This window comes from Curcuma longa, chromosome 1 (genome assembly GCF_044706935.1).
Source record: "Curcuma longa cultivar G26 ecotype Majalengka, Jawa Barat chromosome 1, ITB_CL_G26_1.1, whole genome shotgun sequence".
Classification (NCBI taxonomy): Eukaryota; Viridiplantae; Streptophyta; class Magnoliopsida; order Zingiberales; family Zingiberaceae; genus Curcuma; species Curcuma longa.
The window spans coordinates 9,968,333-9,989,550 of record NC_133861.1 but is presented as its reverse complement, the minus strand read 5'-3'; the positions used below and the strand labels follow the sequence as shown (position 1 = coordinate 9,989,550).

The 21,218-nt window shown below is 33.3% G+C and overlaps 1 protein-coding gene across 2 annotated transcripts; it reads right to left on the bottom strand.

The window, feature by feature from the left end:
* Positions 1-2,307: 2,307 nt before the first annotated feature.
* Positions 2,308-13,705, bottom strand: LOC141832653 (serine/threonine-protein phosphatase 5-like). 2 transcript variants are annotated; one of them, XM_074720116.1, is made up of 13 exons: positions 13,528-13,705; positions 12,438-12,584; positions 7,053-7,222; positions 6,902-6,973; positions 6,481-6,631; positions 5,564-5,672; positions 5,357-5,474; positions 5,077-5,224; positions 4,739-4,987; positions 3,215-3,340; positions 3,039-3,139; positions 2,808-2,882; positions 2,308-2,681 (listed from the first exon to the last, which is right to left on the bottom strand). In XM_074720116.1, the coding sequence occupies exons 2-13, from the start codon at positions 12,514-12,516 to the stop codon at positions 2,622-2,624; spliced, it is 1,458 nt and encodes a 485-aa protein (XP_074576217.1). In that variant the 5' UTR covers positions 12,517-12,584; positions 13,528-13,705; the 3' UTR covers positions 2,308-2,621. The 2 variants fall into 2 exon arrangements, with proteins under 2 accessions (XP_074576217.1, XP_074576219.1); XM_074720118.1 differs by having other exon boundaries at positions 12,438-12,508.
* Positions 13,706-21,218: the final 7,513 nt, after the last annotated feature.

Sequence of the window (21,218 nt, the reverse complement as noted above, 5' to 3'; positions counted from 1 at the left end):
TTCTGGGCACAGTGCTAGCTAGCCTGCTAGGCTAGCTGTTTTTTTTTTTTTTTTTGACTTTGCAATGTAATTGTATCTCCACGTTCATGATTATGACATAGCCCCTTATCTGGCGCTTCATTATTCAGAACTTTTTTTTTCCGTCTCCGGGGCAATGATGCTGCGATAGGTCTAAATTATCATTCAGGCACTTACAATTCGATCCTCAACTATGATGTATTTATAGGAATTTTTTTTCAAATGGAGAACACAATCAAAAGATGTTGGACGTCTAAGCTGATCGCTATGTGCATTTTCTGATTCATCCTAATGATCGATGGAAAATTTTTATGAGACCGGACTGATCACCTATAGTCATTGGGACTAATTGAAATTTATCATTATTCAGAAACTTTTCAAGACTAGGTTTATTTATTTATTTATTTTAGGGAAAAATTTAATTACCACGTCGTTGATTTAAAATATTGATCTTTTGTAACCGGGCTACCTTTTGTTTCGCCGGTAACCCATTGATCTACTTATACGTGCCCGTTACAATTCCAGCCTATTTTTTAATCATGAATTGACGATTCAAATAGTCGATTCAAGCTTTTTTTTTATTTTTATTTTGTTACGGTTGGCCAATCAATCGACTACTCCGACCGCGGAAACGCAATCGTTTAAAATAACATATTTTTTTATGTTAAATAATTGAAATTATTTAATTATTTTTTATTGATGACTATGATTAATCGGTCATTAATCTCTCAATTTTATAAATAAATTATTTATTTTATTATTTTTATGTCAATTTTTAATTCTGTTTCAATTACTTTCGATTTTAATTCTTAATTCTAATGAATAGAAGAAAATTTATTTAATAGTTTATTTAAATTTTAATAATATTTAATTTATTGATGATGAATTAGAGTAAATTTTAACAGTTAAAATACAAAAAGAATTGAAACTTTTAAAATTCAGAATACCCTATTTCAATTTAAAATTATTTAATTTTGTTAAATATTTTTAAAAAATTATCCTTCTGTTTTGAGAAATATATATAAGATATAAATATTATAAAATATCTTATAAATTTCAATTGATGTAGTTATGAATAGTTGAAGTGACATATCAAAATAAAATATATTATTAGATTTAGAGTCAAATATTCTCAAATATAATTATTTATATTTCATCGACTAGTAAAATTATCAATTTAAATTTATTTAAATATTTTAATATTAAACTAGCAGAATCACTAAATTTATTTATGTAGAATATCTTTCTTTTAAATCCAAATCTAAATACATATACGAAGATTTTTATAACTTGTTCTGAATTACTTTCACTGATACAATTAAAAAATTAGTGAGATTGAAAAAAAAATAATCAAAAAATTTAGTAACCTAAATAATAAAGTATATTTATATTATAATAATTTAAATTGATCATTGACAACTCTTAGATAATTCAAAGATATTTTTTTTATACTAGGTATTTGAATTTTACGAGTTAACTATTCTTGAGTTGTATGGTCCGATCTCACATTCCACATACTAAGTTAACTTAGGAAGTGAGGCGGCTTTTGACATAGCACCCCCAATGTTACTAATTGTTCGAACGTTACATACATGTACTATGTGAGTTTCGAACCATGATTGTTTGAGAGAAGCATCATATCTCTTACCATTACATTATATCCTTGGAGTACATATAGAGTCTTTGATGGAGCACACATTGCTCACAATGTATCTCAATTATCTACAATAATATTCATTCTATTTCTTATTTTATTTTTTCTTATATACCATAACTTAAAACTCGAGTTCTCTATCTATTTTATTTCTCGTATAAAAAAATATTAATTCTTTTCTTAATTATCACATATATTACCTCGATTACTTTATGAGTGAGTATTTTTATATTTAATATTCTAAATTTTAAACTATTAATTTTTTTATAATATTTATTTTTATTTAATTTATAATGTAAATATTTTTATCTATTTAACACTGCATTTAAATTTTTATAAAGATATAGGAGTCCTTACATATTAAGTACTCTCTAAAAAAATGTGGACCAAATACCTTTTTTATCTCATTATTGTTGCCATTTTTTTACGCTATGAATAGATCGTAGACCTGTTTGGTCTATAATTTTATCACTTTAACTTATTTCACGATAATTTATATATGGGGCGGCGTTGCTGTCAAAAACCACCTGAATTGGAAGTACGACGAAAGTACATGACACCAGTGGTGTCCAAATCTCACTGTATTCTAGATGCAGCTCCAACAAGCACAGCTCCGAAAATAAATTGACACAGGCTTATTTCCAAAATCAGAAAAGCCTAGTATCATCTTTGTGACATTTACAATGCACGAGTTAAATCATTAAACAATGTGCACCTCTTCAGCCTACTTTGCTGAAATAAAAAAAAGAAGAGAAAAACTAACAACAAAAAAAAAACTAAAAATAAATAATAAAAAGGAGTAGCCCGGCTTAGAAATTATAACAAGTGGCATAGTACTGAGACAACAAAAAAGAACTGCTTCGGCAAAATTCTGCATCACCGATCAGCCATTGATGATGAAACGTGCTAAGTAACGAAGCAAGAATGCTATAGGCTTGATTCTTGTGGATCATGAAAACATCCGGAGAAAATTGTTTGCATATGCCATTGGCTTCACATCTGGATGCGGCTGCATATTGGAGATAGCAAATCAGATTTAGCTCATACAAGTCTCTAAATGGACCAAAAGTATTGACAAGATAGTATCATTATTTAAGCTTCTAGAGAGCATGATATGAAATAATCTGATACCCACCACCGCTGAAAAGCTAACAATATCTGGTTTCAGATCTGGAGCCGTGAAGCGTATAAATGCACCCTTGTTGCCCATCTGCATCATAATTGTAAGCTCATATTAGTATTATATCTACCAACTTTTGGCTATTCATATTAGTTCATTAATCTGGACTAATGAAATAACACAAACAGATAAAGAGTTCTGAGCATAATAATAAAACTATTATCTGAGATATTAGTGCTTAGTTACCTGATCACAATAATTTGGAGCAGAAAATACCGTAATAAGCTTTCCGTCATGTTCAATCTCATATCCCTCATCCTTTACTTCATGTGACCTCACAACGAGATCTGCCAAAAAACAATATAAAAATACATAAAAAATGGCATTCGTAAAGGCACAAAAGTGATATGTAGGCATGTTACCAAGATTATTTTCCTGTAAAAATCTCTTTGTGACATCTTCACCGAAAGAAAGCCCAACTCCTCGCTTGCTGGGGCCTCTTCCTCGTTGAGGTTGTGGATCACTCCAAAGCAGTTCACACATCAAACCTAAAAAGAAAACATAAAATAGGATTCCTATGTTATGCAAGATAGAGCAAATAACAGCCAATCATTACCTACTTGGGCTTAAGAATCTTATGTAAGCTTCAGTTCTGAAGAAGTTGACAAACACAGAACATAGAAAGACTTATTATAAAGCAAAAACAGGAAGAGCATGCGCAAGCAAAAACAGGTGATGCCTCAATTTGAAATAGTAAATAAAGCAAGGAATCACTCTAATTATGCCAGAAGATTTATAATGAGTAAACTTCTAAGCAAAGGTGAATGGAGAAACCTAAGAAAGTTGAAGAGTTACATGTCTTGCAGCAACATAGAAATAAAAATAACAACCAAAAAAAAAAAAAGGAGAAACAGCGTTTTCTATAAAGAAGTATAAGTTGTATAATGTGTTATTCCATTGTAACAATGTGACATTAAATTCTAATTACAAATCACCCTGCAATGACAACCAAAATGGAGAAACAGTAATTTTCGATAAAGAAGTATAAATTATAAAATGTGTTGTTCCATTGTGACATGAGATTCTAATTACAAATAACCTTTGCACATTTGTAACTCCAAGTCTATCAAAATTTTAAACAATTTTGAAAGATTTCTCTAGCATGTCTCTAGGTGAGCTTTGAACTTAGAATACCAGTGTGATATTGGTTCAGCAACCTGTTGGATCAGTAATACATGTGCTGAAAATCGCTTGTAACGCCAGCTATCAGTTGCACAGAACACAATAAACACCATAACCACCAATACCTATATGATGAGAGAAACTAATCTAGACATAGTGAAATAAAAATTATCACACAGTCCTCATTCCTCACATCCACAAAAACCTGAAATCAATCAGACAGAAATTCCACAGACAACTAAGTGGAAGCAAAATACCAACTCTGTCATAGTTTTTATATATATAAAAAGGAGGTTATAGATCATGGCATGGTTTGTAAATGAAGAATTCTTTTTGACATAATATCGTGAGCATTAGTCATATCAGGTCTTGGTTCCTAACATGGAAATGCGAATACTATGTGTCTGATTGTATGCATTTGTAATGTAAGATGCCATTATAAGTTGCAAAAGATTCAAGAAAAAAATATTGCAAGATCTCATGGTAGAAAATGAGATGATATAAGAAATGAGACAAGTAGAAGACAGATCCTCGGCATTTTCCGATGAGATTGATCACTAAATTTCCACTTCAAGTAACCTTTACAAGGTCAGTGGATGAATTGGGCTACAACACAGATTTAACATAAAAGAATATATTGTAAATGAAATACTGAATATGACGACAGTACTTTCATGGAAAACTAAAGAATTTAATAGTTTTAGAAGACATAGATTGTTTTCACCTCCACATCAAACTAAAAGATCAAGATTCAGCAACAGTACCTTCCTCTGGAGGCTCACAGAAGCGATCAATTGCCCGAATGTCAGAAAGTTTAACACCGTCCACACTAAAAAGTCCTCCATGAACTACAAAGACTTTCTCGTTTATAACATGTGCCAAAGGCAAGTAGCAAAATACTTCCGCAAAGAGTTCAACAAATGTCTCGCCTAATTTTGATCTGACCTCTCCTTCAAAACCATAAATTTTGTTCATGTTTTTACTTTCATGATTACCCCTTGAAAGGTACATAGCTGAAAATTTGAATGAGCAGATAATTCATGTTAATAAATAGACTACTGAATTGCAACAGTTTGGCCTCAGCAATGCAAAGTACACTAACCTGTTGGACACATGCACTTCAATGCAAACAGAGTCAGAATAACTTCAACAGAGAAGGACCCTCTGTCAACAAAGTCTCCATTGAATAGGTAAGGGTTCTCCTCAGAAGGAAGCCCATTGAGCTCAAATATGTTTAATAAATCATAAAACTGCAATTGACCACAGAGAACTTCCATGAAATAATATACTACAGACGGAGTGAATTTACAGACCAAAAAAAATACTAAGAAGTACTTAGCATGTTGTTAGTTCAAACAGCAAACTTATTGATAATTACATACCTGGCCATGCACATCTCCACAAACGGTAAAATGACATCTGTCTGGAATAGTGATATCGACAAGAGAAGGCATAGCTCGCAACAGTTGTCTGGTTTCGAGGACAATCTGGTAAGCATATCTGAAGTAATAATTCAAAAGATTTGTCAAAAGTGAGATAGATGGTAATCTGGGAAAAACAAGTATTAACATAATAGCTTTCAGAAGTACCTTTTATGCAGATGTTTTTGATTTTTGAAATCATTCATCATTTTCTTCACAAACTCCAAGGTTACTACTTCACCTTCTATCCTTGCACCAGTGTATTGTGCATCCACCTCTAATAAACAATAAGGTGTTGCATGAAAATGAAATACTATTGAAAAGAAAGGTAAATAATATATATGCTAATTCTGAATAAGGTTACTTAATAGTCAAAGATGCCTCACTGATCCACTTTCAATGTCCATATTTAAATATTTTGATTTATTAAATTATTTTATTCAAACAGTGATCAGAATTCAATTTTTGTATAGACTCAATGTAGTTTGACCTTCTCTAGAATCCCGCACTGGCGGGAAATTCGTGCATTGGACTGCCCTTTTAATAATTTTTTTCATTGAATAAATTAATTTATCATATTAATTGAAAATTTTTACAATTTACAATTCATTTCATATAACTATGACAAATTTATAATTTAATTTATATGAGCAATATAAATTTTAAATCCAACTCTGAAATTATATTTTTGAAACCTATTCGCCTATTCAACTATAACTATTTATAAAAACCGAAGAAAGGTCAAGTTAAAAAAACTCAACTCTCATAAATACAAAATTCACATGTAGTATAATGGATTTAACTTTGAAAATTTTATAATTTAATTTGAATGAACATAAATTTTAAATCTGAATATGAAATTTCTGTAACTTACTTAGATAGTCCGTGCATTTTAAGGCTAATGCACTAGCATAACAATAATGCAAGATGTGAGATGTAAGGGAGAAAATTAGAACAACTGATTTTCGGTAAAATAGAACAATTAAGAAGTAATTTATTACCAGAAATTATAAAACAAAAAAGAGAAAGAAATAATAAATGAGAAAAGTGAAGCAATCAGGATGATTTTAGATTTGAAAAATCACCTATAGAATGGAAATCTATTGAATCTGCAACTGAGTGCCTTTCTGATTCATTCACAGCAATGGCTTCTTCAAATCTAATTTTCTGGACAGCCTTTTCACATTCCTTCAACTTTCTAGTTGCATCAGGATCATTTGGGCTAATTTTTTTCACCTGTTGATATACATAAATGCAAGAATGATTCTCAGAACATGGTTAGGAATTTATCGATGCTGACTATGAAAGGAAGGCACAATCAAACATTGTCCCAATTAAATTGTCATGCAAAACATTTCAAAATACAACAGAATGTACTAGAGTGTTAACATACAATAGCATTATAATCAAAGAAATGATTGTAGCATCATTTGCTTGATAAATGGCGCAAATGTGGACAAGTGCTCTTAATGTGAATGAGTAATATGAGTGTAAAACAAAACATGCCTGTTGAAAATCTTTCAATGCTTCCTTAAATTTTCCCATAGCAAGATATGCTGCACCACGTCTATAGTAACCCTGTCAACAAAATCAAGAATGTAATAACCAAAGATGAGTTAGGACAAAAGAAAGAATAAGCATACCAAACTTCTCTGACCTTTGAATATCTAGGGTCAATCTCAATAGCCTTACTTGCATCCTGGACAGCACTTCCATATTGTTCAAGTTTGGTATGTGCAAATGCACGGTTTGCCCAATAAACAGCATTAAGACCATTCAGTTCGATAGCCTGACTGTACAGATCTATAGCTTGTGAAAACTTGTTGGCTGAATGAAAGGAAAGAAATAAGTCAAAGGTTCTAGAACCATTTAAATCACCATGAAAATAAAAAGTGAAACTAAAATCCTTCTAAAAACATAATCTAACTAGTAAATGCATTTTGTATCCAAAAATTAATGAAACTAAACCAATAAAAAAGATTGCCCTCACTTATTCTACAAACAATCAAATACAATATAATTGCAAATTCATAAAACACTATTAATTTTTCATGACCATAACTCGTGTGTTAACTAATATGAAAGTGCACAATTGTTTTTTCATAATAACTTGAGCTTTTGGAATAAGTTGTCATGCCAGCAAATACATCATGAAGATAAAAAAATGATATTAAAATGCTTCTAAAAGCATAATCTAACTACCAAATGCAATTATTTCCAAAAGAGTACTGAAACTAAACCCACAAAAAAAGCTCTCACTTGTTCTACGAACAGTCAAATACAATATACTTGCAAATTCACAGAAGACTATTAATTATTTCATGATCATAACACGTGTGTTTTAAAATGGTAAGAAAGCAGGTCTTGTTTCAATAAAAAGATACATATTCCTATTAAGTTAATAAATTGTCATACTTTTAATAAAAAAAATACATATTCCTAGTTAATTATGCGTTGAGTCAATCTCAGTACACTTCAACCCACTCAATATGAATGAGTAGAATTGCAAAGATTAACAGTATAAGTTGTGTTACTTTCTATTGTTCAATTTTTGTTTCTTTGTTATTGGATAAGCTATAAGTTGTGTTACTTTCTATGGTTTTTTTTCTTTGTTATTGGATAAGAATAAATATTATAAGAAAATTAATTGTCTAAGATTTGGAACATGAAACCTAGGAACGTTCACTAGTAAAACAAAGGAGGTAGTAGATACGAAGATTAGAAGAAAAATTAATATTTTGTGTGTACAAGAGAAAAAATGAGTAGGAAAGAAGGCAAAGATGTTAGAGAATTTAGATTTTAAATAATGGTAAATATAAAAGAGTAAAACAAGAAATGGAATACGTATTATTGTAAATAGTTCTCTAAAGGATGAAATAGTAGAAGTAGTTAAGAAGGGGCATATAATTATAGCTTTCGAGATAGTGGTGTCGAAAGAAACTATTAATGTAATTCACATATATGCACCTCAAATAGGATTAGATGAAGTCGCCCTATCTAGATTTTGAGAGGACCTAGATGGCATCACAGAACATTTCGCCAACCAAAATGATTTTAACAGGAGGAGATCTAAATGGACATGTAGGAGTGAAAAATGAGGAATATGATAGGGTGCATGAGAGTTATGAGCTTGGAACAAGAAATGAAAAAGGAAAAACTATATTGGATTTTGCGATAACATATGACCTTATACTAGCTAATATGTTTTTCAAGAAAAGTAAAGAATACTTGATCACATTCAAAAGTGAGAATAATAACTTATGATTATGAAGAAGGATAGAAATACTTGTAAAGATTGTAAGGTCATCCCTGGAGAAAACTTAATTACCCAACATAGGTTAGTAGTGTTGGATATGCGCATTAAGCATAGTATCAATAGGAAAAAAATGTGCACGATTCCTAGAATTAAATACTGAAAGTTAAAAGATGGGAAACAAAATATATTTAAGGAGAGGGTAGAAGTACAAGTATTAGAAAAAATACATGGTGATTCGGATATGACATGGAATAAGATGATATTAAAGTTGAAAATAACAACCAAGAGTATACTCAATGAGTGAAAGAGATGTGCACCACCAAGGCATCACCAAGTAAAGAATCTTGATGATGTATTGAGAAAGTTCTCAGAAAAAGTAAAGGAAAAGTGAGAAAATTTTTAAAAAGTATACAATATCCAAGAAAGCAGTAAATGAAGCCAAGAATAAAACTTTTGAACATATCAAAAATTGGATACAAAAAAGAAAAGGGACATTACCAAATAGCTAAAGTGAGAGAAAGGAATACAAGAGATCATATTCAAATAAGATATATTAAAGATAAATGTAATAGAGGTACTATTAAATGATGAAGAAATAAAAGTCCGATAAAAGAGAAATTTTTATCAATTTTTAATGAAAGTTTAGGTGATCAACTTAGATAACTTAAGTAGGTCAAATAAGTATAAAAATTTAAATTTTTATCATAGAATTCAAACTTCAAAAGTAGAACAAGTTTTAAATGGGATGCAAAATAAAAAAGTAGTTGGACCAGATAATATTTTGATAGAGGTATGGAAGTGCCTAGGAAAATAAGGTATTGAATGACTTACAAAGTTATTCAACCTGATATACAAAAAAATATCTGATCAGTAGAGGTAGATACTCTAGTTCCCTTATACAAGAATAAAGGAGACGTACAAAATTGTGCAAACTATAAAGATATTAAACTAATAAGTCATACAATGAAACTTTGAAAAAGAATAATAAACAAAAGATTAAGGAAGGAGATCACGATGATCGAAAATCAATTTGAATTTATGCCTAAAAGGTCAACAATCGAAGTTATACATCTTTTTAGGCAACTAATTGAAAAATATCAAGAACAAAAGCAAGACTTACATATAGTGTTCATCGATCTAGAAAAAACTTATGATAGAGTTCTAAGAGAAATTATATAGAAAATTTAAAAAAAAAGAGGTATTAGCATAGTGTATATTAAACTAATTAAGGATATGCATGTCGATGTAATGACAAGAATGAAAATCCCAGGCGAATTAACCAAAGTATTTTCTATAAAGATAAGATTACACTAAGGATCATCTATAAATTCCTATCTTTTTATACTAATCATGGACGAACTCACTGAGTACGTCCAAGATACAGTACCGTGATACATGTTATTTGCAGATGATATTATTTCAGTAAATGAAAATGAAACACGTGAAGGAGTGAATGTTAAATTCGAATTTTGATGGAAAATAATAAAAGTGAAAGGTTTTAGGTTTAGTAGAGTAAATATACATAATTTAAATTTAGTAATATTAAAGGTAATAAGACAATTGTTATGATAGGAGAACGAGTTGTCTACAACTGAGAAGTTTATGTATTTAAGATCATTTTTGTAAAAGAATGGAGAGATTAAAAGAGATTTTTTTACATAAAATACAAATAGGATAGTTGAAATGGAGGAAAACGTAAGTTATTCTTTGTGATCATAAAGTACCTCTAAAATTTAAAGAAAAAGGAAAACGTAAGTTATTCTTTGTGATCATAAGTACCTCTAAAATTTAAAGAAAAATTTTACAAAACGATGAATAGACCTGCAATGTATGTTATATGGAATTACATGTTAGATTATGACTCGAGCACATTTATAAAAGATGGAAATTACAAAGATGAGAATATTAAGATGGACGTGCGGACACACGATAATTGACAGGATAAGAAATGAGAACATTAGAAAAAAGTCAGATTGTTTCTATTGAGAAAAAATTCCAGAAGACACATTTAAGATGGGACGAACATATACTTAAACGACCAATACATGCCTCAGTTAAGCGATTAAAACTACGACAAATGTGCATATCAAACAAGGAAGAGAAAAATTAAAAAAGACTCGATTAGCAGCAATAAAATAAGATAAAATTTATTTAAATATAATGATGATATAGTAAGGGAAAGAACTCAATAGTGAAGAAAGATCCATATAGCCGACCCCATCTAGTGGGATAAGGCTTGATTGTTGTTGTTGTTATTAGATAGGTAGTTACCGAAGGAGAACCTTAGCGCAACAATAAAGTTGCTACCGTGTGACCTTGTGGTCACGAGTTCGAGTCGAGGAACCTGCCTCTTGCAATGCAGGATATGATTGCATACAATAGATCCAACATGATCCAACCCTTCCCCATGACTCAGCATTGGTGGGAATTTCGTACATCGGACTACGCTTTTTTTTATTAGATAAGCAGTTATCCAATCGAACTTAACAATAAGCATTATAGAGGTCATCGCACAATAAGGGCTACAATGCATCTTAGAAGTTTGTCATGCTCTTGATAATGATCTTTAATTGTTTGTTGAAACCCTAGCTGTGTGAACTACCTCCATATAGTAGGTCACTGAAGTTTGAATTTCGGCAATATTAATGAATGCAAGGATGACCACCTAGATCATTAATGCTTTGAGGTCCTCATCCATAGTATCCTCATTAGTATAACAAGCATTAATCACGCCTCATGATAAGCATTGCGTTTTTACAACAAATCTCAGGTCATATGACCAAATCAGGTCACCTTATATCTACTGTATAGGGAGGGATTTCAGATATGCTCACATAAGTCCACTAAGCTTTAAAATTAAAACTTCTATTATTTTAGAACGCATCTCTCCCTAGACACTAAGAAATAGTAGAACACTAGACTAAATTTTTCCAACTCAATTTTTTTCTGATTCAAACTGAGTGTAGCCAATTATGGGAATTTTTCTTTAGTCATAAGGTCCAAAATCAGATTTTGAAATTGAGATCTGAACCTCAACAAAACGCACCGTATTGCACATCCATATTTGTCCTCCTAATGAAAAAAGCAGCAAAGCAGAGTCAATGAAAGCATCAAGCATTGACATTCACATCAAATTGTATTGGCAGACCCATATTTGTCCTCCTAATGGATAAACCAGAGAAGCAGAGCCATCGATGGTAGTATGAAGCATTGACATTCAAATTAAGCTCATACAAATTTCCTGTTAACAGTTGTTCAAACTTCAAAGAGATAAAGCAGAATACGATGTTCAAACCCAGATAATAAGATTTTCCCAAATGAAAAAAAAAATGACACAATAACGACCACCTGTTTTTCTTTCTGATATGATGGACAAAGCTATTTTTATTAAGGAACATAAAACCACATACACATTCCTGATTTGTTGATCAGAAGAAGAGCACAATATGCAAGATTATGCAGATATCCATGCCAATTCCCATCCTTAAAACTATCGAATATATGCATTTATTCATGTGCATATAAAGGGCAGCTCGGTGCACGAAGCTCATGTCAATGCAGAGTCCCGGGGAAGGGTCTATTCATGTGTACATAATGTAGGATATGTTTAAGATTGGTAACAAGATCAATTTCATACAGCATCTACTACAAAAGTTGCTTTCATTTCTGCTAACAGTGCAAAATTATTGTGCTTGGCAGTGCTATGACAGTGGTCATATCAAGTTGTAATAATTACAATATAAGAGACCAGATAAAATAAAATAAAATAAAAAGGTATAGATATACCTTTGAATGCTTCATTAGCTAAAACCTTAATTTCTTCAGCTCGTTCAATTTTCAAATCAGATTCAATCATGCTGGTCATTTGGGAACAAGAATGCTTAGTGTGGTATTGGATCACCAACCAAAGAACTTTTTATAACCAACTCAATCCTGAATGATAAATTAGCGGATTCATAAAAAAGAGAACAAAATTGAATGGCTCCAGAAAACATCAAATACTGTACCATTCTTAGTAAGTACAAAAACCAGTTCACTTATTCAGGTGTATTAATGGCTAAACTAAATATGCTGCGGAAGATTGTAAAATACTGGAACGTTTAAACCTACAATCTATAAAAACCATTCTCAATGTAATTGGTTTTACTTCATAGAACAAAATTAAAACTTGCAACTTATAATAATTGCATTAGCAATAATTAATTGGATGAACCAGAGAATAGAGATGACGAGCTTCATGTTAGTGTTAAAAATTCCTAAGGAAGAATCCATTTTTAAGAAGGATTTCACCGTGAATCTATTGTCTCAATACTAGTGATAGTTTCTAATCTTGTACTAGCTCATGCCTAACATATAACAAGGTCAAGCGATTAGAATCATACACTAGCATAAAATAAATGCCCAATATTACCATTAATATAGTTCATTCTGGTTTCACTAGCGTCACGAATTCTGAGATCATTTTATTCTCCCAAGTTTGGTGCTCTTGGCTTAAAATTCTAAAAGAAAAAGAAAGGTTTACCAAGAGAAGCAGCAAAAAATGACTCGGGCAAAATACAGAACCACATAAAGAACCGAACCTCGGACAGCTAATACAGACCGAAGACCAATGACAACCCTCCTTGCTACCACGTAGAAGAATCGAAAAAGGATTGACTTCTCCAAAAATCATTCAAATGCGGAACTATATCATGGCGGCTCCTCATTCTCCTCACTAGACTCTTTGCTCACAAATTGACGAACCAATGAAAACCACAAATTTAAAAACAAAAAAGAAGACGAAGAAGAGGCAACGACCAATCTCGATCAGGCAGCAAGAAACAAAAGATCAATTTGGCCAAGAGGAACCGACAGAAAAAGGGAGCGAAGGTCGGACCTTAAGTAGTTTGACGCTTAGAAAAGACGATGGAAGGTCGCCGGCCGCTGAGTGAACGCCAAGGAAGCAACGGACCGCTGAATGGGGAAGAAAGTGAGATGGATTTCGGCTGAATTAATAGATCAAGGGTTTAGGGTTTCGAAGGGAAGAGAAAGAACAAGCGAGGCAGCGAGCGGAGATCAGGGCAGCGGGGGTGGTTCGGGTGGGTTGACATCTTTTCATCATCATCGCTGTTGCATTGCGTGCCAAATCCGATCTGACGGCAAAAAAAATGACACGTGGGCAACTCACTGTCACGCCCGCTGCCAAAAACGAGCGAATAATCCAAATTTGGAAGGCCAAATCATTTGGGTCTCGCGTGGGAAATGGAGTATGTTCCGATTGTGATTCCTCGTGATTCGTGCGACGTTATCAATAGCATCCACTCTAGCAGATATAATTTTTATTTAATATTTTAAATAATAATAAATATCATAAAAAAATCTAAAAGTACCCTTAAAGAAAATCAAAATAATACTTTAATATATTAATCTATTAAAAAATATATTTGTTTATGAGTTAGTGGAGTAGCTATCGTTTTTTTTTACTTATCACTTTTTGATCGGATCAATTTAATCTTATATAAATTTTTTAGGATAAATTTAAAAATATTTATAATAAATGATCTACAATCTAATATCTTATAATATATCATAATTAAAAATCAAATCATAAATATTTAAAAACTTACATGAATATCTTATCACTGTATCATAACTCGGGCATAGTAGTTACTAACGTTATAGCTTATAATATGTAGCTAAGATTATAATTATTACAATATATTAAAATAAATCAATTAAAATTATTATATATATAATATTAAACAATTATTTATTAACTTTTATAACTTACTTAAGCTTATTAAAAAGCTTAGCTTCACTAAAAAAAAACAGTGATTTTGGGACGAATTTTGGGACGAATTTTAAAAAAAAATTCGTCGCAAAATATTCTGGGACGAATTTTGGGACGAATTCTTTTTCGTTGTTATAAAGTCGTTGCCAAATTTGGCGACAAAATTTCTCGTTTCGTTGCAGATATTTGCGACGAAAACAAAAATTCGTCCCCAAATTCGTCGCAGATTGGCGACGAAAATCAAATTCGTCGCCAAATTTACGACGAAAATATTTTCGTCGCAAATCTGCGATGAAAATGATTCGTCGCGAATTTGCGACGAAAATAGAATTCGTCGCAAATCTGCGACGAATTTGAAATTCGTCGCAAAAATCTGCGATGAATTAGATATTCGTCGCAAAAAACTGCGACGAAATATATATTCGTCGCAAATCTGGGTTGAATTTGGGGACGAATTTTGGGACGAAAAAATTTTCGTCGCAAAATTCGTCGCAAAACCCGCAGATTTGCGACGAATTCGATTTTCGTCGCAGATTTGCGACGAATTCAATTTTCGTCGCAAATCTGTGACGAATTTGGGGACGAAATCATCTTCGTCGCAGAATTCGTCGCAGATTTGCAACGAATCCAGTTTTCGTCGCAAATCTGTGACGGATTTGGGGACGAATTTAGGGACGAAATCATTTTCGTCGCAAATTCAAATATTTTCTTTCATACCCCTTTATTTGTTGATTATCCCATATATACAATACACGATGCAATCGGATTGAATCAAATTTTACAAATAACCTGTACACATATTAATATCAATCCACATCCACATACAAATATCAATTCACACAAATTGAAATCACAAACATCCACATCCATATATATCGTCAATCCATACTCTATAAATTAATATACATATCAATCCACATCCACATACATATATCAATTTACACAAATATCACTCCAGAACAACATCAATATCAACAGGTAGCATTTTGATCTGGATCAGAGTAATAGGAACTCCTCTGGTGTCGAAGGATGAAGGTAAAGGCACAAAAGTTTCAATTAAAGCTCTTGTCTGAGAATGGTCAAGCAGCTCAAACCAAAGCAACAAAACCCTAGATCTGGATTTCGTCGCCAATTTGGCGACGAATACTGGATTCGTCGCCAAGTTCACGTGGAAAAAGTGGCGCCAGTCCAGATCTAGGGTTTCGCTGCTTTGGCAACGAATATGTTGAGTTGCTAAATTGGCAACTAATATTTTGTACGTCGCAAATTTTGTTGCAGATTAGCGACGAAATTTATATTCGTCCCAAAATTCGTTGCTGATTGGCGACGAATAATATTCGTCCCAAAAATTCGTCGCTAAAAAATTGTTTTTTTGTAGTGCTTGGTTAGTTTAGATATTATTATGCTCTAAATTCAAATTTATTTGATTATTTAAAATTTTTATATTTTAAGTTTGTTTGGTTAGTTATTGAGAAAATATAAATTTATTTGTTTATTTTAAAAAATTATCTATTTAACATAAAAATTTTATTGATGAGTATGATTTATAAATATTATTCACAAATATTGTTCATAAATATTAATTATTCATGAACATTATTTATAAATATTAATGAGTTGATTAATTATTCACAGATCCGCTGCGCGCCTTCTCCTCCGCGACGCATCCGCGACGTTGACGTGGAACCCATTTCTCTCTTTGTACTCGCTTCGTCCGCTGCCTCCGTGGCGACGAAAATAAAATCCCGCCTTCCCAAAATCTTCCCCCCGTTCCGACGAAGCCCCGCTCGACGCCGATCTGCCGAATCCGATCCACGCAATCCCAAAATCGCTTCTTCGCCTTCGTCGCCGAAGGAAGACGGCACTGCCGCCGGTCGATCTCTGCGAACCTTCGGTCGCCTTCGTCGCCGCAGGAAGACGCCGCTGCTGGCCCCGGATCTGTGCCATCCGTCGCCGTGGGAAGTGCCTACCGCCGCCGATCTGTGCCATCCGTCGCCCTGGGAAGACTCCGGCGCCTACCGCCGCCGATCTGCCACTGCCGTCGCCCGATCTGTGCCATCCGTCGCCCTGGGAAGACGCCACCGCCTGCCACCGCCCGATTTGTGCCATCTTTCGCCGTGGGAAGACGCCGCCGCCTCCTTCGCCTTCGTCACCGCGGGAAGACGCCGCCGCCGCCAAATTAAAGGTTAAAATTTTTCCGCTTCTGATCTAGAGTTTCAGAAAGATATGTCGTTGTTTTTTTTTGAATTCGAGTTGCCTCCCCAAATCCGAACAGTGTGCGTCCGAAGGCAGCTAGAGAGCGGAGAGGGAAGTGGAGGGCAGGAGAGCTGGGAGAGATGGGTCTGAAGGAGGAGAAGGACAGATCTTCTATTGCTAAAGGCAGCGGCGATCCAATGCAACAAAAGTGATGCTATCGATCACTTGGCGTTTTTGCTACGAACCTCTGAGACTCTGTGATTCCAATGCATGTAATTTCTTGGATTGATTGGGATTGCATTTTGATTCCACATCATTAAGTTTTTCTAAAAACATCTTGCATTTATCTGACTATTTTTGCTAAACGCTAGGCTTGGAATCACAACATCATGTTTGTTTGTGTGTCATTTTGATTGGGACACATATTCTAGGTCTTGCATCTCTAGTCTCTATATGTTTTATTCTGGTTTTACCAAATTTTCACAAAGTTGTCCCACTCACTGAGTTGGCATAGAGCTTAAGCAAACCCCTTTGCTCACTCACAGAATGCTTGCATATCATGGAAGGAAATACTCCTTCCTCGATAATTTAGATGTCTAGAATTTTCCTTCCCAATCTTGAAGTAAATAGCCTTCCCGGAAAATTTCATAGCACAACTTATGTACACTCAGAAACAGACTTTTAGAAAATACAAAAACTCTCCTTTCTTCCACCTATTGTGACCATTCTGTGCATTGGTGGACAGATGGCACAAGATGTTTAATTCGTGCCAACTGATACGATATCTCAAGTCATTTGGTCATTGGCAGTGAAATCATGTCAACAGGGGTGCATGCCAACATAGTATCATTGTTGATAACCAAAGGCTTTTTACACACGATTTGATATGTTGAACTTCAGCAGGTTCTAGTGTTGTACCAGAGTATCCCGGTAATTTTCAAGTAAATTTCATTTTCTTTTTTTCCATTGGAAAGTAATTTTAAAAAGTTACTATGCTTTAGTTTCTTGTTTGTTGTTTGATTACTTTCATATTGACAATAATGTGTATTGCTTCAAAAACTATATTTATTTAATTTCATCTGATGCCTATACATTCTTCTTTTTCTTCCACAGAATTATGGAGCTCCTCCACCAAATAGAAGCAGTATGTATTCTAGATGTAAGCTTCATTACCAAATCGTAATGTAATCATCTTTCCTTCGGCCCTTATGTGCATGCTTTTTTCCTTATTTTTTATTGTAAATTTACTTTATCTTCTGCAGATAGATATGGTTGATCATTGCCTAGCATTGAAGATTTCAAGTTTCAGCCATCGCATCACCTTCTAGAGCTTCCAATCTTTGCTAATAAATTTGGAAGCTTCCTAGCAACTCATGATCTGTTGTTAATGCCTTTTTTTTTCTCTAATGAAATCCATCTACTGAAATGACCTATGGGAATGATATTGATTCCTTGCAATGCTCTCTTGCCATGCCATATTGTGATAGAAGCATACTGGCATTATATATATATATATATATATATATATTCAAGTTTATTCATTTAATTTATTAATAAATTATTCATGTTTATTTATTTAATTGAACTTATGTATATTGAATGAAATTAAATAAGCATTAATCAAGTAGAATGCTAACTTTTGATTCATTTTCGGTCCTAGTTATTGTTCAGTTTGTTCGCCGAAGATAATATTAAGAATATGTATTTTTTACAAGAAATAAAATATTCATGGAATGAATAATAGTTCATTTTTTTTATTTGGCTTAAACGAATATTAAAAATAATAGATGAAAAATAATGTCTATAATATTAAATTATTTTTATATTATAATTTTATTGAGCCGGCTACGTTCAACCCACTCAAATATAATTTATTGAAAATAAAGAATTTTTTTTTTTAAAGAATGGATACTAATTAGAATGAGTTAATTAACTTAATCGTTAAGAGTCTTTAGATTATTATTGATGTTTTAACTATTCGGGCCAATAAAATATACCACAGGATAAAATATAATTGTGTAGTAATTTCATTTTTGAAGAAATACATTATCTTGTAGACGATACTAAAGATAAAGAATCTAAAAGAAAATCCCAAAAAAAAATTCTATTGTGAATGCGAGGCTGCAAGAAGAGCAGCTCCAATGCCGGATCCATCACTAGCCAGTTTGATCACAACGGAACTGGCGCCGGCGTGGCGCGCGCACGACTCCTCCAGCTGCTTCACTATCTCCTTCGTTCGCGACTTCCGCCCCATCCTTCGCCTCACAGCCTCAGCCACCGCCGCCGCTACCGCACCCACCGCTACCGTAACCGCTGCCGCTGTCGCCTTCTTCTTCATCGCTTCAACCTTATAAGCTTGAGCGTACCTACACGTCATTCGTCATTGCAACAAAAACACAAGCACTTTATAGACCTATTTTGGGATGGCGACAAAGGATGGCTGGTTTGTGCTTACCTTTCTCCCTGGGAAGAAGGTGAAATGCTTGCAGTGGATCTTGCTTCAGGAAGTGAAGATAATGATTCACAGATTTGAGAGGCATGTTCTGACAAAAATTTTAGGCATGCATGCATGTAATTGATGCTTAGATGTGATGTCAGGCTTAAGTTATTTTTGCCGGGACTTCTAATTTTTTTAAAAAAAAACTCTGATGATCCACAAACAACAACTGGAGAGTTTAGCATTAAAGATCTGCAACCGAAATTCCACATCTGTGTATTTCATCAAGAGAAAGTGAAGCATGCTTTCAAAATTTGCAGTTCCCGAGCCGCTGCTGGAATACTTAAGCCATTCTGATTCATCTTATCTCTAAGGTGGCATATCCTAATTGTATATTTTCGAAGATACTTTAAATAGATCTTTTTGGTTTAATTATATGTTAAATTTCTGGCGCACCTGGTTGTAAATTAGGTCCTTGCAGTAATCCCAACTTTAATTTGTATCCAAAACTAATCAAATTTGTTGTTTTTTCCCATGTTCAAACATCTTATAAGATCCATTGAAGGCCTACGTCCACAAGGCCCAGCATAAGCCTCTCCTATTGTAGTTTGGGTTCTGGCCCAGTTCCTTAGGTTTTAGGTCATGCAGTTGCTTCTGAGCTCACTGTTATTTTAGTTTTTAATTACAAAGAGAGCAGGGAGGCAGGTCATCCTTCAGCAAAAGTGTTCAGATTCTAATTACTAAGTGCATGATTGTCAGCTAATAATGCAAAAATAATTGTCTTAAGCTTCTTTGGACTTGAGCACTAGTATTATATTGCAGTGACAATTTGGATGAAGCCTTTCTACATGTTCCTCCAAGTAATTAACCAGAGAATTATTGGTCTCCAGTGCTTGTCCTTTTTCTGTTTTTAAGGGCAAGCAGTTGGTGCAGACACTGGTTTTAGGTTTATTAGTTAAAGAGTTTGCTTCTCTCTCTCTCAGCACAAAGAACATATAAAGAAAGAAAAAAAGAATGGGGAAACCACAAAAGATTGTTTTAGCATCATAGAGTCCAAACAACAAAAAGTGGAATATGTTAAAAGAATAACTTGAGGTCCCTAAATTACCAACAAGCAAAAGGATGAGAGAGTAAGGAACAAATGCTATGGAAACCAAAGAATTAGAGGGTGCATACTTGATTATTCTGCCTAACAACTCCCTGGTGTAAAAGGAGTTGTTCGACATATAGCATTATAATGTCTTTATTCCACACATACCAAACCCTAAAAGTATGCTTAACTAAGGGACATGGGAGAGCATTAAAGGGCGAGAATCATCCTTATAATTAAAGCATGCAGTCATTTGAAGAATCAAGAAAGGAAGCCCCCATGTTCTTTTATTCTCTCCTCCACCACCCAATTAATTCCTTCTGCAATTTCTTTATGGGACCAAATGCCCTTTGAAGGTCATCCAAGATCCTCTAAAGAGAGAGAGATAAGCATTGCCTTTATGATATGAAGAAGACAGATGTTCTTTGCTAACTCCTGCTGAAAGGGACGCACGTATATATATTTATATTTATATATAATGCTCAAATTAGATTTCATACACAAACATAATAATTATACATAAAAAGAGGCATTCATACTAGGATTCTCAAAATGATTGTGAACAGAAAAAAAATGTTCGAGTGATTATACATCCGTGATCAGTGCGAGATTAATGGATGTCAAAATCTTCCTAACTAATGGTAACCTTTTCTCCAAATATATCTGCCACATTGCACAACTTGAAGTGAGATGGTAAACTTTCCATCTTATAGTGCTAAACAGAATTGGATTCTTCTTAAAGTATGGTCACTGGGAACTGGAAAGTGAGTTTTGATTTTATTGGGATATCTTTATATCAAACTAGTCTATACGAGATCAGCTAGCACTAGGAGATTGAACTGAGAAGAATAAGGCAAATCTTCTAGTTATTCACTTTGATCCTCCTATCTAATTAATTTGGTGAAGTTCCTTCAAGATTCATCTATGCTATATATATATATCAAGTTGAATAAGAGCCTTGGCAAAATGGTAAAAATATTATCGTGTGATTTTATAGTCACGAATTTGAATGGCAAAAATAATCTTTTGTAATGTAATATGTATAAGATTGCGTACAATAATCCTTTATCATAT